The sequence below is a fragment of the Heptranchias perlo genome, chromosome 31, assembly GCF_035084215.1.
Source record: "Heptranchias perlo isolate sHepPer1 chromosome 31, sHepPer1.hap1, whole genome shotgun sequence".
Taxonomy (NCBI): Eukaryota; Metazoa; Chordata; class Chondrichthyes; order Hexanchiformes; family Hexanchidae; genus Heptranchias; species Heptranchias perlo.
In genome coordinates, this window is record NC_090355.1 from 34,773,365 (window position 1) to 34,796,599 (window position 23,235).

At 43.8% G+C, this 23,235-nt stretch overlaps 1 protein-coding gene across 2 annotated transcripts; it reads left to right on the plus strand.

Annotated features, from left to right (window-relative positions):
- Positions 1 to 300: 300 nt before the first annotated feature.
- Positions 301 to 19,775, plus strand: dolpp1 (dolichyldiphosphatase 1). 2 transcript variants are annotated; one of them, XM_067969973.1, is made up of 8 exons: positions 301 to 399; positions 9,272 to 9,372; positions 11,000 to 11,084; positions 12,632 to 12,731; positions 13,831 to 13,929; positions 14,893 to 15,021; positions 15,489 to 15,578; positions 17,367 to 19,775. In XM_067969973.1, exons 1-8 carry the CDS (start codon positions 315 to 317, stop codon positions 17,401 to 17,403), a joined length of 726 nt encoding a protein of 241 aa, XP_067826074.1. In that variant the 5' UTR covers positions 301 to 314; the 3' UTR covers positions 17,404 to 19,775. The 2 variants fall into 2 exon arrangements, with proteins under 2 accessions (XP_067826074.1, XP_067826075.1); XM_067969974.1 differs by lacking the exon at positions 301 to 399 and adding an exon at positions 9,867 to 10,179 and having other exon boundaries at positions 9,282 to 9,372.
- Positions 19,776 to 23,235: the final 3,460 nt, after the last annotated feature.

Here is a 23,235-nt window from a genome sequence, read left to right on the forward strand (position 1 = left end):
ATTCATTCATTCCTTCCTTCCCTCCCAATTGGTTCCCAAATGATTTCAGCGTTTTTCCCTCTACTACTTTGTCTGGAAGTTGATTCTAAACGTTGTCCGTCCTATGATTGGACGGGCTTCCGCCCTTCTGATTGGACGATCCTGCAGTCACTCTCTCCCCTGGCCAATAGCGGCCGGCAAGGGGGCGGGAGCAGCCGCTCTCCTGCGCCGTGATTGGTTCGATCCTCCCTAGTTACTGAGCTGCTATTGGTGGGGATCCGGCAGAGCCCGGGCTGCGTGATTGGCTGTCGGCGGGTCGCCGTGATGCGGTAAAGATGGCGGCGGTTGGAAAGTGCTCGGTTGCTGTGGAGAAGGAGCGGTGGCAGCCGCTCTCCCTCACACACGTCGAATATCCCCCAGGTAAAAAAAAAAAATACCTTCTCCTTGCAGGAGCTGCGCAAGAACGTTTCTCGGCTTCCTTTAGAAATTTCTGCGAGCGAGGAAAAATAACAGCGAGCGAGCGAGCGGTGCAGGGGAGAAATCGCAGCCTTGTTTGCAGGCCTTGTTGTTTGGGGGGTGGGGGGTAAGAGGAGGAGGAAGAATGAGCGCTTCCGCTGGGTGGTTGCTGCAAAATAATGCGCTCCTCGTTTCTGTCCGTCCAGCCTCGCAATTACTCGCGCATCAGTGCCGAATATTGTCCCGAACTCAGACCGAGGTGCGCATGCTCGGCAGGGCCCAGGCCCCTATAGCGCACGCGCGGGCTGGCGGCCCGTTCTGTGGCGCATGCGCAGTGCGTCCGAGCGCTGGGGCAGCAAGGAGCTGTCATGGTGAAAATATTCATAGCAAGGACTTAAAATGTGAGAGATTATAGTGACTACATTGCTAGAGGTTTAGGAGTCAGTTATTGCCTTTTATATTATAATCTTAAAAAGATTGATTAGTGTTTTGTACTGAATATATTGAAGCCTTAGTCTCATTGAAATCTGTAATTTTTAAAAGGGAATTTGATAAAGTGGAACAGTAAAAGGTGTGGGAGAGTGAGCAAGAGACTGGGATTAGCCCAACTGGATCATGTGGAGAAAACCCCCTGCAGAATAAATGGCCTGTTTCTGTGTTGCAACATTTTATGGACTTGGAGAGTATAATTATAAGAAAGAAAGAACTACACTGCCTTTCTTGACCTCAGGATGTCCCAAAAGAGCTTTACAGCCAATTGAATACTTTTGACATATAGTCACCGTTGCAGTGTAGGAAACGTGGCAGCCCATTTGCGCGCAGTAAGGTCCCAGAAACAGTAATGAGATGATGACAAATCATCTGTTTTTAGTGATGTTGGTTGAGGGATAAATATTGGCCAGGACACCGGAGAGAACGCCCCAGCTTTTCTTTGAAATAGTGCCATGGGATATTTTACGTTCGCCCGAGAGGGTAGACGGGGCCTCAGTATAACATTTCATCTACAAGACGTTTCCTCTGACAGAATTCACAACCTTCTGACTCAGAGGCAAGAGTGCTTTCATTGAGCCACAGCTGACACATTTGAACAATCTGAGCTTAATTGTATTATCTCAGTGGAGGCTGAGATACTGGCAGAAGTCTAACCAAATGTAACTCTTGATGTACTAGTTTGAAATTTTAATCTTTTGACCATAAATTAGTGATTGATTTGTTGGCCCTTGGTGTTGAAAATGAGAGTGGCTTTTACTACACTTGAAGCTTTAAAAAAAAGGGAATAAACAGCAATAATACACCTTAATTGGGTTTGAATGTTTTAAGTGGTGTAAAGCTTTGGTGCACAATCTGCTACACCAAGCAACAGTAGGAGGTCAGGTCGACACACTGATTCCCCAACATGAGTTTCCAGTCTCTGCTGCACTGTGGAGAGGGTTGGGAGAAGTGCCAAGTAAGAATTCATTTGCAGAGTAGGTTTGGGAGTAGGTTGCTTGCTCACTTTCACAGCAGTGTAGTGTGGCAGAGGTCTGAAAAAGGGAAGGAAGATAAATAAAACTCGCCCCAAAACACCTATTCAGAGCCTTTATCTTATTTATAAAGCAAAATAAATACAGAAATTCGTCAACCAACCTAATCAGTCAGTTAGAACCAGTCTGAACATAGACACAAGATCTTGACGTCGTATCACTATGGACTCCCTATTGTCCGGTCTAGTTGTCAGCCTTGGTTCAGAGGGTAGCACTCTTGCATCTGAGTCAGAAAGTTGTGGGTTCAAGTCCTACTCCAGAGACCTGAGCATATAATCCAGGCTGACACTTCAGTGCTGTACTGAAGTGCTGTCGGAGGTGCAGTCTTATGGATGAGATGTTAAACCAAGTCCCCATCTGCCCTCTCGGTTAGACGTAAAAGTTCCCACTATTTCGAAGAAGATCAGGGGAGTTTTCCTGGTGTCCTAGCCAATATTTATCCCTGAACCAACATCATTAAAACAGATTATTTGGTCATTTATTTAATTTCTGTTTGTGGGATCTTGCTGCGTGCAAATTGGCTGCTGTGTTTCCCTATGTTACTAGTGACTAAACTTCCAAATTACTTCATTGGCTGTAAATCATTCTGGAATGTCCTGAGATTGTGAAAAATGCTATATAAATGCAAGTTTTTTTCCTTTCTTCCCATAGACAATTTCATCTTTAGCCTACCATGTGTTGCTAGCTGAGGCCGATTCCATTACCTCCTCAGTGTGCTGATGTTCAGCTGTACATCCCTACCTGTGTCACTGCTTTTGCTGTAACTTGCTTTGTTGGATCCAGGCCACTCCTGTCATTACTTCATTGTTGTTTACTCTGTCTTCCCAGCTGATACCTAACATGTTGCTTGTACAGCATGTTCAAAAAGCATCCAGCATTCTGGGTCAGTAGCTGATCATAAACACTTCCAGGCAGAGCAGTGTATCCGATCACCTCATTCTTGTGTCCCCTTGGGATAAAAAGTTCTAGGTATACAAATTCATCCACCACTTCTGTCTGCTCGCCAATGATGTCTAATTGCTTCAGTTTTCCTGCATTTTTCTAGGCTGCTCCACATGCTATGGGTGTAAACTGTAATGAGTAGCAAGCTGACTTGTTCATAAATATACTGACTAGCCAGCTGCAGGTATGATTTATAGATTGAGATTTTGTTCAGAAGAGCACAGCCAATTTCTGCTGTTAATTTTCATAGCTGTGTGTGGGAGTAAATAGTTATTTTGAAGAGAAAATGGTGATATGAAGGATGAAGTCTGCCTGTTCCCCCCCCCCCCCCCCCCCCCACATGGATGAGCCCAGTAAATGACGATTCTGAAAACAAAACAGATAAAAGTTTTGAGATGAGGGAGGAATTCTGGCTAATATCTCTCCATGATGATGCTTCCCCTCTAGGCGACCTGAGAAGGAAAGAGAATTGTATGCAGCTTCCCTGCCCCCGCCCCTGTTCTCTTTCCCCCCCCCCCCAAGGCATATTTTCAGTTGGGCCTTGCAATTAGAATAAGTACACACAATGTGTAGATAAAATGTGAAAGCGCAGCAAAGCATAGCAGATCGTTGTATATTTTAATGTATCCAAAACAATGGGGGCATTAGATACCAAAACAAGGAAGTGATGTCAAATTTGTAGAAGATATTGTTTCGTCCACAGTTGCCTGCAGTTCTGGGCATCCCATTGTAGGAAGGATATTGGAGCCATGGAAATGGTACTGCAAAGTTCACTTGAATGATGCCAGGAATGACGGATTATGATTTTGAAGCAAGGCTTGAAAAATTGGGGCATTTTCAGTGGAACAGAGAAGGTTAATTGAGTTTTTCAGAATTTCAGGGGACAGTAAATAGTGAATGATTGTTTATGCTGGTTGGCAAATCAGTAACATGGGAGCAGATCGAAGGCAGGAGTTGGAAGAATTTTATTCACACGAAGAGTTATTAGAACTTGGCATAGTTCACCACGTGCCTATTGGCAGAGACTACATGTATTTGAAAAGAAAGACTTTAAAAGGATATGGGAGAGGAAAGCTGGATTCGAGTAGATAGCTCCAGTTGATGAGCAGGCACAGGTTCAGTGGACCAAATGGCCTCCTTCTGTTTTGTAATTTTTAATGATTCAGTAGACCATAGAACACTCGTATTTCATAAGCCTTTAACACAATCAGAGAAAAATTAACAATATTGAAGTATTTCAACAAGTTGTCCAGTTTGTAAATGTTCCTGCTTTGTCAGTTTTTGTTTTATTTAGTCAAAGGTTTTTTTTTAAAAGTCATTTCTTTCCCCCCTTTCCCATCTTTGATTATTTGAGAACAAACTTGAGTAGCCAATTCCCAGGCCTTTGACAGCGTCGTTCTGTAACTGGCCATGGGGAGGTGCATGAAAATGGCTGAGTGACTTATTGCCCACTTCCCAACCTTCCCTCGCTGTGGGCAATTGTCTGGCCTTCATGTGTCTTCCTACTGCAGGTTGGCTAATGTGTTTAAATCATTCCATGGCATCACTCCCCTCTATCTCTGTAACCTCCTCCAGTACTACTACCTAGCACCTGAACTCTCCACTTCTATGACTCTGGCCTCTTGTGGATTCCCCCCTCCCCTTTGCCCCATCATTGGTGGCCGTGTGTTCAGCAACCTAGGCCCCACACTCTGGAATTCTCTCCCCAAACCCCTCAAATCCATCTCCTTGACCAAGTTTTTGGTCACCTCTCCTAATGTTTCTTCAACACCATCTTCCAAACTTGCGATCTCCATCACCTAGAAGGACAAGTTCCCCTCCCAAGTCACACAATATCCCAATTTGGACATATATCGGCCGTTCCTGCATCGTCGTTGGGTCAAAATCCAGGAACTCCTGACCCAACAGCACTGTGGGAGCACCTTCACCACATGGACTGCAGTGATTCGAGAAGAAGGCCCACCACCACCTTCTCGAGGGGCAAGTAGGGGTGGGCAATAAATACTGGTCTTGCTACATCTTTATGAAGTGCCGTGGGATATTTTTCTATGTTAATGGCGTTATATAAATGCTAGTTGTTATACAGGGAATCATCCTGTGGGGAGTTGCTGGCATAAATCCACATCCTACTAATGTGCTGGAGCTTGAATGGTAGCAGGTTAATGACCTGACTTTCAAATGTGATTTTACTACTCTTCACTGGGTTTTTAGATTCAACTCGCACAGACTAATCATTTGCCTGTTGACAGTCATTCCATCTAGTGATCTAGAACCTAGCAATAAGTACAAATGTGGGAATGGACAGTTCTAAAGAAAGCTCCCTGCCTTCTCCCTTGCACAAACCGGGTAATCTCTAAACCTGCCCAGGACTAACACTTAATGATTAGCAAAGGGCGGGAGCTGGCAGCGAGTCAATCAACCTTCAGTTCAGCACTCCTAGCCTTGTGTAAATCCTGCACAGAAAGAAGTAACTGGTGTTCGTAATTGGGCAACAATTGCTGATCCAGGAATAGGCAGACTCAATGATCCAAATCTTATCATGTGATGGTGATAAAATGTTTATAAGGTTTTTTTAAAATCACAGTTTAAAAGGTAGAGGGATCCTATTTTGAAATCCTCTCATATATTGTGAGGCTGAATGCAAAGCTGCAAATTTCATTAGAGGTGCTGTGTAGTAGGCCCAAAGCTTTGATTAAATTAACGGTAGTTGAAGACCATTGGGAAAGGAAGTGCAAGGATAGGAGAATCTATTTCTCTTGCTCAAAGGAAAAGTCTTTAAGGGAAACGTGGAGGGAGAAAGCCAAGAGGGATCAGAATCTCATTGTAGCACTCTGTGTGGGAGGACCTTTTTCACTGTGTGCGTGTGTCTATCTCTGATTTCAGCTAGCACTGTTTGCCCCAGAGAGAAGGAATGAACTCGGAGGTTTGATTTAGCAGGGGAAAACGTATCAGTTTAAAAAATTGAGTGGGTTAAAAACAAAAAGTGAAACGTAACATTTTCAGAAGCTGTGCCTATAGAGGATATGTTTTGTTTTTAAAAAAAATTGTTTGCCCGTTAATTATTTTTCGGCTCTTTGGCCTCCCTGAGAGGGTAGGTGACCTGTAGTCTCGTCTACACAGATTCTGCTCCGAAATTTCCTTGGACTTCCTCCCCAGCCCTCGTGGGAGCCACAGAATTAATGATACAGCCCCAACCACTGGGCCTCCCCATAGCAGCTTGACTACGGCCAGAATCTAGGTTAATTGAGGGATTCCATCTTTGAATCATAGACTCACACAGCACAGAAGGAGGCCATTGGGCCCATCGTGCCTCTGCCGGCTCTTAGAAAGAGATATCCAATTAGTCCCACTCTCCCTGCTCTTTCCCCATAGCCCTGCACATTTCTCTTTTTCAACTATATATCCAATTCCCTTTTGAAAGTTGTTATTGAATCTGCTTCCACCGCCCTTTTAGGCAGTGCATTCCAGATCATAACAACTCGCTGCGTAAAAAAAATTCTCAAGAACCAGAGGGGAGATGTGGAGAATTTTTTTAAGCAGTGCATCGTTATGATCTGGAATGCACTGCCTGAAAGGGCGGTGGAAGCAGATTCAATAGTAACTTTCAAAAGGGAATTGGATAAATACTTTGGGGTATGGTCCAGTGCAGCTGCCAGCAATTCAGCTAAGTGACCATTGTTTGGGTATGAGCCTAAACAGTGAGTGTCAGAAGCTGTTTGGCTGCTCACCCAACATCTGCGCATGATGCTTTCCTGCAAGGGTCGCTGAACAGCCATTGGGCCTGATTTTTCTCTTCCCTAGCACAGGGGTTTTGAGGTCATTTGCCAGACTCTGGTGACACCACTGTGTCAGCCAACGAGTTGGAGGCGGGTGGGACTTAGGGCATGATTCACAGCAAATGTTCTATGTTACAGTAAACAAAGTCTATTTACTCAGCAAACAGTCTACAGAATCTATTTAAAGAGTATGAACTACAGCAAACAGAACTCATGACCAACTGCAGCAACTTCTCCCAATAAAAGCACGGCGATTTCTCTAGCAAAATGCAGTGAGTGGAGGATAGTTAGATACAAATTATGTGCGTGAAATCAATCCGTCACTTAAAGCAGTAAGTGTGATTGACGGGAAAATTACCCAATCATCTCCATTCTGGCCGGGGAATAGTGGTGTCACTATATGCAGTCGTGAAAGATAGTGTTAAAAGAAAAGCAGTGTGCCTGCTACCTGAAAAGGGGAATTACAGCATTAGATTCCCGGCCACTTGCACAGTCTGACAGTTTCTCAGGCCGTGGGTGGTACCATGACGAGGCAATAGCCTCACTGTTAACTCCCTGTGCTTTGGCCGACTAAAAGATGGGGTATAGGAATGCACAACCACTGGGCACTCATATACATTTTCAAGAGGTTAACTTGTACCTCAGTGGGTAAAACATCTTCCTAGTGTGCTACCAAACCATAAAGATAAGGAAGGCCCCAGGTTGATTGCTGGTCTGTGCTGAGTTATCTGTTCTCAGCTATGTAATGGGGTGCAGCAAATGATGACTGCGTATAGTGACACCAATATTCCCCGGCCAGAATGGAGATGATTGGGTAATTCCCCCGTCAATCACGCTTACTACTTAAAGTGACTGGGATTGATTTTACGCACATAATTTGTATCTAACTATCCTCCACTCACTGCATTTTGCTGGAGAAATTGCCGTGCTTTTATTGGGAGAAGTTGCTGCAGTTTTGGTCATGAGTTCTGTTTGCTGTAGTTCTCTCCTCTCATCCACTCCCCTCTCCTGTCAAGAGTCACTGGGGGAGGGGAGGAGAGGTTGGGGGCGGGAGATTGAATTGCAACCAAGCCCGATCCTCTCCTCATCTGACATCTACACTTTCTAGCACATGGTATTAGATAGTGACCGGAAGTGGAAACATTAGCCAATTTATGTGTTTCCTTTATCCAGCCTAGGGCTGCCAAAGGCAATTGCAGCACCCCTGTTGCCTTCAGTACAGTTCATGGATCAAACCTGGGGCCTTCCTTGAATGAAAAGTTCGGTTCCACCCTTGGATGTGCATTTACCAACTGCACCATCTTTCTTTTTGCATAGCAGTATAATTGCCCTGTTAATTTTGTCTTTGAGACATAGGGCTGAGTTAACTGTGATACGAGAAGGGGCAGAGGCAAGAGAAAAATGCACTGCAATTGGTTATCAGTACTGCAGTAACTGGGATTGTTTTTGAGAAGTTATTTAAGAGGATTACAGTATGAGGTTGGTGAGGTAGCATATATAGCGTACCAGAGTGGAAGGATGAAGGTTTGAACCCCCCCCTTGGCTGAGTTCCCTATCTCAGCTGTGCTGATGCAGGAAGATATAAGAGCCCACAACCTCTGCAGTGGTGTGCTGGGAAAAGAAAGAAAGACTTGCATTTATACAGCACCTTCCACGACCTCAGGATGTCTCAAAATGCTTTACGGCCAATGAAGTGCTTACATAGAATGTACAGCACAGAAACAGGCCATTCGGCCCAACTGGTCCATGCCGGCGTTTATGCTCCACACGAGCCTCCTCGCTCCCTACTTCGTCTCACCCTATCAGCATACCCTTCTATTCCTTTCTCCTTCATGTGCTTATCTAGCTTCCCCTTAAGTGCATCAATGCTATTCGCCTCAATTATTCCATGTGGTAGCGAGTTCAACGTTCTAACCACTCTCTTGGGTAAAGAATTTCTCCTGAATTCCCTATTGGATTTATTAGTGACTACTTTTTTGAAGTGTAGTCATTGTTGTAATGAAGGGAAATGCATCAGCAAGCTCCCATAAACATCAATGTGATAAATGACCAGATCATTTTTTTTTAAAGTGATGTTGGTTGAGGAAGAAATATTGGCCAGGACACCGGGGAGAATTCCTCTGCTATTCTTCGAAATAATGCCATTGGATCATTTGCGTCCACCTGAGAGGGCAGACGGGGCTTCGGTTTAACGTCTCATCCAAAAGACAGCACCTCCGACGGTGCAGTGCTCCTCAGTATTGCACTGGAGTGTCAGCCTGGATTTTGTGCTCAAGCCTCTTGAGTGGGGCTCGAACCCACAACCTTCTGACTCAGGCGAGAATGCTACCAACTGAGCCTAGGCTGACACTGGAGAGTGTGGAGGAGGGAGCAATCAAAGTGTTGTCTCAAATCGGTGTCTCACTCCTAGGATCTGGCCCAGAGCAGCGTTGTTGGATCCCTGGATGCTGGTATCTACCCACTTGGTCATGGGACATCCGAGGCATCCTGGGGAGAAAATGCAGGGGTTAAATAATGTTTTAAAAGTTGCAGTCTCTTTTCCTTATTGCTGTGTTGCACTACCCTAAACATACTGTAATTTTTCTTGCTCTCCAGGTGACTTCACAGGAAAGGTTCTTGCATATTTAAGTCTCGTACCAGTATTTATCCTTTTTGGTTTCATCACGCTCATTGTGTTCAAGAGGGAGCTGCACTCTGTAAGTCTTGCATTTTAATGTTTCTCACATTGTTAAATGGGAATGGTTACTCCGAATGTTACCAATGGAATGGTCTCGGTTCCAGTATGTTCCCACCCTCTTCCCTTGTTCTCTGGAGGAAGGGGGTGAGGAAGGTGTGGAGTCTGGGCGAGTTGCTTCTCCACCACTGTGAAGCTGCTGAGATCATAAACCTGCACTGTGGGGCCAAGGGAAAATGCTTTGATTCCATTGCTCTGTTGCAGTGTGTGTTGGCATCATGCAACCCATGTGCGTGTATGTTGGTTTCCCCAACCATTGCTTAAAAGTGATGATTTTTGTCTGTGTTTTTATACATGATGCCTGATCTTATGAATGCAATTTCTAATATAAACTCTTAAATATAAATTTTTGATAATTTAAAAAAAGCTTACTAAATCTGATTTATTCAGATGATGTAGTTCATTTAGTCACCAATAGCCCTCATATACTGTATTCCACTTGATTTCTGCACACAGTGAGTTCCCAATCTTAAACTGGTGGGAGTCGTTTTTCTCCTGTTATAAATGAATGGCCCCTCCTTGCACTTCATTAGTGGGTGGTCTTGGAACAGCAGAGGCTTGAGGATGGATCACTTGCCAGCGTTCCCTGTAGGAGGAATATATGAGGGGACGTGAAGAACTGAGAGAAATGGAAGGTGCATGGGTCTCTGATATCGCGTTCATAGCGAATGGGTCCGCACTCAACGATTCAGCGCACCAGTTCATATTGCTCTTCTCTTCCCAAATAAACCATATGGAAATTCTTATCAGTCGAGTGTCTGTAGAGCAGGTAAGTGGGTTAAGAGTAGCACTAGAAATAGTTGTTTGGAGTAATCTAAATTTGCGCACACTGTACTTTTTAAAACAAAATAGTGGCATGAAGGCTTTGAGGTCATTTTCCAATGTAATATGATGAGTGTTCCACACAAAAATACTCTACAGAACTATGTAGAAGCTGTTTTATAATCTCCAGAGGTTCTACTGATGTGGACTCCCATCCTATTCTCATTGTGGGGCAGATTTTCCAGCAGTGGCATTAAGAGACAAAACTGAGGGCGTGGTTTGAAAATAATGCATTTCACAAATTAATTTTCCGGCAACTGGACCTTCCCCAATGGCTGGAGATGATCGGCACAGGACGGAGATCGAAAACCCACATTGCTGCTCTGCGTGTAGGGTGAATGCCCAGCCAGCCTGCCAGCGGCTAGGAATAAAATGGTGTGCTTCGTTTATCTTAAAGCTCAAGCTTCAGGAGTAGTGCTATAATATAAAGGGGCTGTTCGAGGTGTATGATAAAGGCTACTAATAATTTCAGTATTCTGAGTGACCTCTATTTCACATTCCTTTGTGGAATCGCTTGTTTAGTTTGCACTATTTTGCCTACAGATATTGATGGACTTTGGTAAGTGTCTCTTTCCCTTTATGGATGTATTAGTGGATGGTAAGAATTGTAGCAGTGGGAGAGAGTAAGTTGCCTGCAGCCAAACCATAATAACATAAGAAATGCCATGCCATACATCAATCTGGTGTTGGCTAATGAGATGTTTCCAAAGACATGTGCATTGAAAACATTGGAAGTGTTTACATTTTGCAACTTTCGTTTGTTTCAGATTTCATTTCTCTGTGGTTTGGTACTAAACGAAGGCTTCAACTGGGTAATTAAGAATATTATCAAAGAGCCCAGACCGTGCCAAGGTAAGAGCCACTCACTGCACTTAATGTTGGCAATCCTTCCTGAATATGGAATGAGCTCTCGTTGAAAATCAGATTGTTGTACTTTCTGATGCGCGGGTCACATCTTCTTGCATATTTGAATGTACTGTAAATATACGGGATAGACTTGTAGACCAGAATTTATGGTACCAAGAGTTTTCACCTTTTAAATTTTGTTTTAAAAACTGAATAATGATTGGCTCAGAGTAGATACTGAGTCCGATGGTGATAGTGAGATTAACCTGAGATTAAGTTATTTACCTGGCATACTTTGGCATGACTGTTCTGTTAATTCTGCTGCCTTACAATTGGTTTAGTAACTCCTTCAAGCTATTGTAATCCATATTCAAATTAAAATATTTTTGAAAGGATGTTTAATGGGGTAAGTATTATTCTACTGAGTTGTCACATAATGTTATACCCCATTTAGAGTAGGAGTTTACTGCTGTTGGTTAACTCCTGATGCAAATGTAGCACCGTGTTCCTCCACAGTAGATGGATTTCAGCCACCTCCTGGTTTGCTAATGCAGGCCTGTGCATATAAGACCATAAGAGATAGGAGCAGGCGTAGGCCATTTGGCCCTTCGAGCTTGCTCTGCCATTTAATAAGATCATGGCTGATCTGATTTTTACCTCAACTCCACTTTCCCACCTTATCTCTGCCAGCAATTGCGAAAGAGACTGGTGCTCAACAAAAAGTAGCTGCAAAGGGTGGCTTTAAACTGCTCTGCAGAACAGCACCTTCTGTCTGAACAGCACCGTTATTAATACGGGTTGTTTCTACAACAGCCAGGCTGGGAGTTGGCTGTGGACAGTCCCTTCTAGGATTGATTCTGTAACACACTTGGGCCTTTAAAGATTAGCCTGAGCATCTATTTGGTGTCTCTATCACCTCCCCTTGTAATAAATTTCTGTATTGTTAAAAATGGCTGTGTAGAGGCAGTTTGAGCAGCTGACCCTAATGTGACACTGGGGAATTTCCATTCCTGACACACACTGAATGGGCAGTGCTGCTGGCAGTCTGCTACTTGTGGTGGTGATATCTGTGGAGTGGAATTTCATGGTGTCATATTATCCGATCAAAGTCACAAAACACAAATGTTCATGTTTTGTGGGTGTCCTGTGTGTTCAGAGACTAATTATAACCGGGCTGCCTGTTTCCTTCGTTGCCTGGGATCCTAAAAAAAAAAGGACCTTGTAAAATCAGAGTGAAGAATAATTACAGCCAGGCAGCCTTTTCAGACACAACCTTTTGTCAAAATGTTTATTGAAACCAAATACCGGAAAGATTGAAAATCTGAACAATCTTCCATTACTTCCCCTGCTCCATTCAATCATCGTGCAGTGTGGGGTGGAGTCTTCTAACATTGTGCTTTAGGCACGTTATTGGGGGATGGACCTGTCTGTACTTGGAGTACTTTATCCTAACTGAGCGCTCTCCCTAATGAGCATTCAACTTATGCACACGTGTAAGATAGGATCTATTATTTCATATTTTGTAAATGTTCCTTAATTACTTTTACACGCAGGTGGCCATAGTAACGTGTTTACAGAGTATGGGATGCCCTCCAGTCATTCCCAGTTCATATGGTTCTTTTCCATCTACTCACTCCTTTTCCTTTATTTAAGGTATGTATGTCTCTTGCATATGTTTTAAGATGCAGTATTACACGTTCTCTGCTTTGTATGAAGGTTAGAAAAATGTGAACTCTTCAGCCTTGAAAGAAATTGAATAATAGACTTTGTAGAGGTGTATAAGATACTAATTAGAATAGAGTAGATAGGGAGAAACTTTTTACTGGCAGAAGGGTCGGTAACCAGAGGACACAGATTTAAGATAATTGGCAAAAGAGCCAGTGGGGAGATGATGAGAATTTTTTAATGCAGTGAGTTGTTATGATCTGGAATGCACCATCTGAAAGGAATTCAATAGTAACTTTCAAAGGGGAATTGGATAAATAGTTGAAAAGGAAAACATTTGCAGGAATATGGGAAAAAGCAGCAGAGTGGAACTAATTGGATAACTCTTTCAAAGAGCTGGCACAGGCATGATGGGCTGAATGGCCTCCTTCTGTGCTGTAAGATTCTATGAAAAGAGTTAAGAGTTAAGCTCATCTGTTGCTGAAACTCTCAATCATGCCTTTGTTACCTCCAGACTGGACTATTCCAATGCTCTCCTGGCTGGCCCCCCATCTTCCACCTCCATAAACTTGAGCTCATCCAAAACTGCTGCCCATATCCTAACTCGCACCAGGTCCCATTCACCCATCACCCCTGTGCTCGCTGACCTACACTGGCTCCCGGTCCCAGAATGCCTCTTTTAAAATTCTCATCCTCATTTTCAAACCCCTCCATGGCCTCACCCCTCCCTATCTCTGTAACTTCCTCCAGCCCTACAACCCTGCCTCTGCCTCTTGCGCATCATTGGCGGCCGTGCCTTCAGCTGCCTAGGCCCTAAGTTCTGGAATTCCCTCCCTAAACCTCTCCGTCTCTCTACCTCTCCTCCTTTCAGTCGCTCCTTAAAACCTACCCCTTTGACCAAGCTTATGATCACCTGTCCTAATATTTCCTTATGTGACTCGGTGTCAAATTTTGTTTGATAACACTCCTGTGAAGCACCTTGGGATTTTTTACTACGTTAAAGGTGCTGTGTAAATGCAAGTTGTTGTAAATTATGAGGTGAAAAATGTCAACATTTTAAAAAAAACATATTTGTTCCTTTTCTCAGAATGCACCAAACAAACAACGCCAGATGTTTAGACCTGTTGTGGAGGCACGTTTTATCCATATGTCTGCTGACTGTGGCCTTGCTTGTGTCGTATAGTAGGTAGGTAGTGCTTCCTTTTGTATACCAGCAGATTCCCCGAGGTGTTGCTCACGGTAAGTTGGGTGTCGCACTGTTTTATAAGGGTAAGGGTGTTATACCATGTGATGGACAATGTATTATTCTGTAGCTAAAGGTGCAGTGGTGTCCCTTTCAGGCCACAAAGCCTTATTGTTAAGTAAACACAGTCTTGGGACAGTCAGAGTTCAATTGCTTGGTGAGGGAGCAGACTGGGAATTGTGGAGTTTCAGGCTCCAGGTCAGGAGCACCCAACATTAAGTGACTGGCTTTCTTGCTGTCCTTTTTGTTTAAAGATTTATTTTGCATTTGTAGCAGTGTGCAGTCTGGAGGGTGACAGACCAAATGCAGCATATATGCATATATATATATACATACATACATACATACATACATACATACCATGTCTATATTAATTCTAAAGAATATTGAGGCCTTGGAGAGGGTGCAGAGGAGATTTACTGGAATGATACCAGGGATGAGAGACTTTGGTTATGTGGAGAAGCTGGGATTGCTCTCAGAGCAGAGAAGGTTAAGGGAAGATTTAATAGAGGTGTTCAAAATCACGAAGGGTTTTGATAGAGTAGATAAGGAGAAACTGTTTTCACTGGTAGGAGAGTCTGTAACCAGAGGACACAGATTTAAGATAATTGGCAAAAGAACCAGGGGGTGATGAGGGGAAAAAAAATTTACGCGGTGAGTTATGACCTGGAATGCACTGTCTGAAAGGGTGGTGGAAGCAGATTCAATGATAACTTTCAAAAGGGAATTGGATAAATACTTGAAAAGGAATCATTTGCAGGGCTATAGGGAAAGAGCAGGGGAGTGGGACTAATTGGGCAGCTCTTTCAAAGAGCTGGCACAGGCACGATGGGCCAAATGGCCTCCTTCTGTGCTGTAAGATTCTATGACTCATTCTTTAAAGGAATGTTGTGTTTGGTCTTGCAGAGTCTATTTGATGTACCATTCCTGGAGCCAGGTGATATACGGAGTTGTAGCAGGTGGGGTAATGGGAGCAGTCTGGTTTATCTTTACACAAGAGGTACTAACACCACTATTCCCCAGGATAGCTTCATGGTAAGTGTCCTTAACCTTTACGTATTACATGGAGACAATAAGAAGCTCTTAATTTTAGATGTTCGGACTTCATTATAATCACATGTTCTGCTCCAGTTTTATTTGAAATCCTGATTAAATTGGCACACTAGAACAATATATTTTTAAAATCTTATACACTTTTGCCCCCTTTCCCAGAATTTGTTTATTTAGCTCTCCTTTGCAGTGAGTATATAAAAGGGACTGGGCTAGAACCAGGCCTCAGGGCCACTGACTGTCAAAGTCCCTCCCACGAAAAATACATTGATTATGTCAAAAAGCACAGCAGGTTGATAGCGCCTGAAATAGAAAGATGGTTTAATGTTTCGGGTGTAACCCTTCATTGGAACTGTCTTCATCAGGTTGAATTCTTTGCTGCGTTTTAGACTAGCATCAGACCTCAATGATTCAAACACTTTCTTTTCGTGTCTCCTTTTCTCACAATTCAGGCCAATCTCTGAGTTTTTCCTGATACGGGACACGAGTCTGATTCCAAACATCCTCTGGTTTGAGTACACGGTCACAAGGTCAGAAGCACGGTAAGAATGGTGAACTCTGCGCACCTGTCTCCTTGCTGATTTGAATATAGGAATAGGAGTAGGCCATTCAGCCCCTCGAGCATGTTCCGCCATTCAATTAGATCATGGCTGATCTGTATCTTAACTTCATCCACCTGCCTTGGTTCCGTGACCCTTATATAATATAAACTCATTGTTCTTGTATTAAGTACCTTGGGATGTTTTACTATGTTAAAGACGCTACCTAAATGCAAGTTGTTGTAAAGGAAACCAACTGTTGCTTGCAAGATTCTTCTTGCTGGGAAGGGGAATCTTTTATATATTAAAGGCGTACACTTTAATTGTCAGTATCACTCAGATGCCACTTTTGTTTTTGGTCAGTCGGGTGTCTGACTCACATGGAAACTCGCCCCACGTTTAAGGATCTACAAACCAAGCAACTGAGAAATCAACATGGCTTGTGTTTCTACTTATCCAATTACAGACTGTACCCTCGATCTCCAATGGGACAAAACAGAAGCGTCAGCTGTGGCTCAGTGGGTAGCACTCTCGTTTCTGAGTCAGAAGGTTGTGGGTTCAAGTCCCACTCCAAAGACTTGCACACGTAATCTAGGCTGACACTGCAGTGCAGTACTGAGGGAGTGCTGCATTGTTGGACCAAAAGCTTGGTCAAAGAGGTAGGTTTTAAGGAGCGTCTTAAAGGAGGAGAGAGAGGCAGAAAGGTTTAGGGAGGGAATTCCAGAGCTGATGGCCTGGCCATGGAGCGATGAAAATCGGGGATGTGCAAGAGGCCAGAATTGGAGGCGTGCAGAGATCTGAGGGTTGTAGGGCTGGAGGAGGTTACAGAGATAGGGAAGGGCGAGGCCACGGGGGATTTGAAAACCAGGATGAGAATTTTAAAATCGAAGCGTTGTCTGACTGGGAGCCATTGTAGGTCAGCGTTGACTGGTGTGATGGGTGAACGGGACTTGGTGCAAGTTAAGATATGGGCAAAAGGGTTTTGGATGAACTAAAGTTTATGAAGGGTGGAAAGTGGGAGGCCAGCCAGGCCTGGTCTCCCAGCAGTACTGTTTGAGGTTTACAACTCACTTTGTTAGAAATTGCAGGTGAGATCCTGCATCTTGCCAAACTTTCCAATTCCCCATCTATCGGTTATTCTTACTCCACGGTAGCATCTGGGGTTATGTAGCCATGTGACACGCTCTTTCTGATTTCCTCCTTGCATTTCTGTGCCATGTCCTAAAGCCCCATTTGTTTGTTTGGGTTCTGTATCGTTGGGTGTGCTGTCCTGTTCTCCCTGACCACCTCACCACTGCCATTGAGGAATCTGGACTCTCAAGCACATGATTTAAAGTTATGTTCCTCTTCTCATTGCCCCACCTGCGCCTTCAGCTGCTAGGCTCTAAGCTCTGGAATTCCTTCCCTAAACCTCTCTTACCCCCTCTCCTCAGTTAAGACGCTCCTTAAAACCTACCTCTTTGACTAAGCTTTTGGTCACCCGTCCTAATATCTCTTAATGTGGTTCGGTGTCCATTTTTGTCTGATTTACGCTCCTGTGAAGTGCCTTGGGACGTTTTACTCCGTTAAAGGTGCTGTATAAATGTAAGTTGTTGTTATACCGTACCTTTCTACTCGAATTGGCAGGAGGGTTGAGGAGTTTTATATGCTCTGAGTGTTTATTTCCCTCCAGGTTCCCCTGACTTCCTCCTCATTGTTGTAGCTTTGATCAAAAAAAAGAAAATACGATTGCTGCCTGATTTCCAGGGCTGAGTTTAAATTCCTTTTTTTTTTATTTGCCTTCATCCTCAGGAACAGACAACGGAAGCTGGGCACCAAAATGCAGTGATGTGAAGTTGGCATTTTTCACTGGGGACACGACCTTGGTGCGGACCTCGAAGGAGTGGAAAAGGAAACAACAAAAAAAAACACGTTTTTTAAATTCAATTAATTTTTTTTTTGCAGACTGTCAAAGGCACGTCGATAGCCTAGAAACCCCCCCCTGTGACAACAGTCAGTGTTGACGCAGCTTGCTGTTAGCTTTCTACTGCATGTTAGAATTGTGTGGGTGCTGGACTGAACCAGTTTAAACACAGTGCCAGTGAAATGTGACATTATTGCATCTGATTCGGGAACTTGGTTTTTATTTTAGGGAGGGGCAGTACGGAAAGGGACCTTCTTTCAAATTGTAGTAGCGTGAGATTTTTTTAATGATACAGGTTTAAACAAAAAATTGGAAGGGAGGAGAGAGTTCGGGAATTGACAGTCAGGTATTTGACATGGAAAGGTTACTTCCGTAGCAGCCAGAGAGATTATAAGGGATCATGTTGCACTTTAGAAAAAGAAATTCGTTTTTTAAAAAAAAACACTCGTGATGTGAGTGTAAAAGCTGATTTTTATTTTTCTCACTGGTTAGTTAGATCTGTGATGAACAACTGGCTCGTTTGAGAACTCAAACAGATATTGGCATTTTGTTTTTTTTCCAAAAAGAAAGAAATTCTTTATTCTACATTCTAACATTAGCGACACTGAGCCAAACGGAAATGGGGATTGTAGAAGCCTGTTGCTCCCTCCCCCTTTCCATCCCTCTCCCTCTTCCTTTCACCCTCCCCCTCTCCTCCCCAGTTGCTCCCTCTCCTGTTGCTCTGTGCACCTTTAGTCTGATTCTTTTGATTTGATGATCTTTTGTGCAAAGGGTAACCCTTTGACAAACTGACAGTCAGATGATGTGTATTTAGGACATGGTCACTTTATCTGGGGCCTGGGTTGTTGCTAAGCAAGCCTGGGTCTTGTAGAGGAGAATTGGGTCTTCTCAGGATCCTAATTGTGGGGAGTCTGGGGAAGCCTCGTTTCTGCAACCAATGGGCATAAGTCCGCCCTGTACAAAACTGACCTCAACTCGTACACTAATCTTGCAGACTGGCTGCTGATGTATAAAAGTGCGGAGCTGTTGGAAACGGGAGAGTTTATTCTGGGGTCGAGGTTGGGTGGGGGCGGGGGTGGTTGGCTTTTATTCCGAGTTTAGTCCAATGTGTTACATATGCTACACCCACACCTGGTACTGTCCCTGGGTGAAAAGCAGAAAAGCATTCTGTTTACCTACCCCTCAGACATTGTTGGCTTTGTCACTTTGATAGGAGTGACTGTGCGGCCTATAAAACCACCCGGCAACACTTGACCACCAGAACGCTGAGCTAAATACCCAAAATAACAGTGAGACCCTTCTGTTTTTACTTTGCAGGAAGTAAGTGCGCTTTTGATGAGATGCACTGGAATCGAATTTCCCAGCGATCGATGGTAAATTCTAGACTTCCATTCAGTCCTCGAGTAACAAAGATACTGATGGCAGTGACCATCGCCACCAGCACACAACACAGATATTAAACCCAATCAAATACCCTCTAAACTTAAACTAGGAGTTACCACAAAGCATTAAACTAACCTTGAAAGTTTTGTTTTTAAAGCCCAAGAATAACTAATCTAATAGCACATAGGCTCTCGAATTCTGCTGCAGGATGCTCCTATATGAATGCTTCACAACCACCTGAAATTCCTTCTGCTGCTACTTTAGCAGAGGCGCTAATCCAGTGGTGGCGATGGGGTGATCACATTCCGCGTCTGTAGGTTAGTAACCTAGAGGAGGAGTGACAGGGCTTTGATTTAGTTATCGGTTTGGTGGAATTTCACTGCCGTATACCCACAAGGAGCAGAATATATAAACCAGACCAAACGGCAGCGAATGGTGTTGGGCCGCTTGCTATATCCCTATATCCCTGCATTCCCCCCGATGTACCGTGCTGCATTTCCCTGATCCAGTTGGTCGATAAGATTGACCCCGATTGCAGCCACCTTGTGTGACCCAACTGTGAAAGGAGGATGATCGTTTGTCTACAGACGGGAATCGACACTGACCATGTAAGCTATTGTAAGTGACCGTTCCCAACAGAACTGTGTGGTGACTGAAATCACGGGCGAATTGCTTGATGTCCTGACCATTGCTAGTGAAAGACTTATTTCTAAACTTGTGCTTTTTTAAAAAAAAAAATTGTTTTTCCAAGACGGGCTGTTGTCAATGTATTCGATAGTAATTGGGTGCAATCATGATTTTTTTTTTTAACATTTCAAAACCCAATTTATAAAATGATTCCCGATTTTTTTTTTGATTTAAGATTTGTGTCTTGTAACAAATTTTTTGTTCTAAATAAACGTTTGGAAATTTAAGGTGTCTGAAATTGTGCAGAAATAGAAAAAATGTTGGTAGAGGGGAGTTTTTTTATTTGCACCGGGTTCATCAAGCATTGTCTTGAGTTCCAGAAAGGTGTGTTTTTTGCCCTCTAAATGTGTTGGGGTAGTAGTCGTACTTTGTGTTGAAACTCCCTGTTTTGTGTGCTGTTCATCGCTTTCCAGTTAAGGTGTTGAGCTCCAACTTACCGTTTACCACACCGGTGAGTTTTAATTGCAGCAAAAGGCTTCACTTTAAATCCCAAACCTGGGGCAGGGGAATCACTGTCGGGTGTTGTTTAGAACTAGCAAGGTGGTTCAGACATAGAGAGGCAGCTTCCCCAGTACACAGTGCTGTGTTCCTTTGTTTTTCTTTCATTTAACTTATTTCTGATTTTTAAAAAAAAATTTATATATATATATTGTATTTTCAATGGTGCTTCTCTGCTTGCTGATAAGTATATAGATTTTACACTACTAAAAGTAAAGAAATAAATGTAAAAATAATGTCTTAACCAATTTACCCAGTAGTTAGAGTTTTATGTCACTGGGAGGCGGGGAGCTGATGCTTCTGCAAATAAAAACCCTATTTGCACAGGTGTGATGTGACAAACCGGCTTGATGCTACACTTCCTCCACAGGAACAGTCATTGAACTGAAATGTTATTCTCCCGCTGAAAATCGTGAAGCAGCCATGTGGTGTGGTGCTGAGCCAACGGGGCTAGGAGAGTCCTGAGTCCAATCCCCGACTACTGAGTTAACCGATCTCAGCTGGGGCAGTGATTGAGTGACGACAGTGCTTCCTGGAGTAGGGAGAAAGTGGGGTGGACGAGGGGAGGGAAATCAGTCAGGGACTCCTGTCCCTGGTCAATGGCCAGTGACCCCTGCTGGAAAGAACATGTGTGAATGTTGGGTGAGGACTGTGACGCCACCCATGGCCAGATAGCCTGCTGGTGCTCAGTCTACAAATGACTGGCCGGGTAAAGAACCTGACATCTGTGAAACTGTCACCCCAGCAAGGGGTTAATGAGTTAAGGGGAAGGAGCAAGGCAGAATATTGGGATGGGGAAATAATAGTGGTGGGATTGAGAGAACTACCAGACAATGGCAGTGTGCATTTTGAAGTAATGCAAAACTTTTAAAATATAATTTGTAGACCTGGCATTGTTTTCACACTGTGACTACAGGTACATTGACAAGAGTCAGACTGTACCTGACTGAGAATGAAGTGTCAGAAGTTTGGATTTTCTATATTGGTTGTCTGACCTTTCCAGTGGATTGTCAACATGCATAGAATTTTTAGTAGTTCCTTTTTAAAAAAAAAAAATTTCTCCCCTTGCTCCCTCTTTCCCTCCTTCAGAGCTCCCTGGCTAAGGGTGGATAGGTGTCCTGTTTCCAAGCTTCTGACAATGCCAGTATGTAACTGAGCACTAGCAAGGGGGGTGGGGGCTGGGGGCTGAGGTAACCATCCGTCCATCTATTTTGTTTCCTTTTCCACTCCCTCGCCTTACTTAATGGGGGAGTAGTACTTGCCCCTCCATACAGCTTCTACCCATAATGGCACGGCTGAAACTTGCCATGTGGGAAACTGCAGTCGAGAACCAGCACCTTGCTGCTCTCGGAGCGGGGTGGGGGGGGGAGATGACAGAGGGGGGTGTGGAGGGAAACGGCTGAGAGTAAAAGGTCCAACACAGACCATGCTCTGCCCAGTTTCTTGAGTTCCACTAAGTCTGACAAGTATCTTATATTTTTTAACGAGCAATGAGAGATTGGATTATACTCGAAGGTTTGCTGTAATTCCCCCCCACCCACCTCCTGCCCATGGAAAATTAACTTGAGAATTAACTCCTGTTTCACAATGATAAATTAACATCGTAAAGCAGTTTTAATCGATTCCCTTGTGCTGAGCCTGGATTTGAATCCGTTGATCCCGAGGACTGAACCTGGAGTTTGTAGCAGCTCACCTGTGTGGTGTGATAACTATCTCTGCTCACGGGTGACCTGTCACACCAACAGCCGTGACCCACCTGTCATTTTGTTTATATTTCGTATTGTCAATGCCAGTGATGTCATTACCGACCAGTCATAAAAGTAGAACCGCATATATAATTTCTGCTGTGCTGATTTTGTGTTTTTTTTCCCTTTGATGACAAGGGGCTAGAATCAAGACACATTCCAGCCACTGCGCTTGAGGACCTGGTGCTTGATTCAGGGGTCCCAGGAGAGGGGAAGAGAAGAAATGAAAATGATTGCTCTATTTATAAGAACGGACCTTGTTCCATGGGGTTGTGAGCCCACAGATCTGCCAGTAATCCAGCACTGATTGGTGGCAAATTGGCACTCGCTCGTAAAAGCCATGAGGAAGGATGTGGGAAGGGAAAAATGTCTCACTGGTGCGGTCGGAGATATTTTGTGGGTGGGGGTTAAGGCGTGTTGTTGAGGTAGAGTAGCAGAAGCTTTATTCGGTATCAAACCCCTACCCTAACCGCTTTGGGCTTGCTTGATGCTGACACTGAGGGCAGAAAGTGAGGAAAATATTTAATCCGTTAACACTGACTATGATGAGCACAGCTTGAAATAAAATAAAAACACAGAGCTTTTTTTTTGTTGTTGTTATAAGTCATGATTTTAAATTGGAAGTGTGAGTATTGGCCAGTACCTCTGATGTATAAAACAAGACGTGTAGTCTCGATCACTTCACAGTGTAGTTGAGGCACTTGTCAATATTTCATTTTGTGTCGAGCAGTCCTGGGACTGTGACCTCTTCCAAACATTTTTAACAGAGAGGTTCTGAGCTGATTCCTCTGCCTCTGCTCATTACATTAATGTGTCTTGTACCCGGTGAGGGAGCAGCGGTCCACTCCAGCCGGCAGCTCCCATTTCTGTCCCACAATGTTTGTCACTTGTCTTGTGAGTTTTTTTGACGAGTGGTGTTTTTATAAATCAATGTTTAATCTATAATCTTTTGTTTAATTCATTATTTTTTTTAAATGAACCAAACGGTACTTGATTATTTGGGTTTCAGTTTATCCTTTGCTTTTATATTCCACCCCTGTCTTTTTTTAACCTGATTTCTTACTGTCAATTATACATAATCCTGGTGCTGACATATAGTGTGTTTTTCTGCGCCCCCCCCCCCCCCCCCCCCCCAAACTGTTATCTGAGGATGAAAGAGGGCACTTGCTTTAGCTGGTCGCTATGTGTGAACGTGAGAGGATCCCAGAGTATGTCGTTATTAATTTCTTGGTCTCTCTGTAGGAAAGGGCCCAGCCCCAGCGCAGCATCTCTGACACTCCACTCCATGCAGTACCGAGGGAGTGCTGCATTGTCACGGGTGCTGATTATCATATGAGACGTTAAACCCAAGCCCTCACTATTTCAGTTGGTTCAGGTGGATGTCACAGATCTCATGACATTATTTGAAGAAGAGCAGGGAGTTCTCCTGGTGGTGTTACAGCAA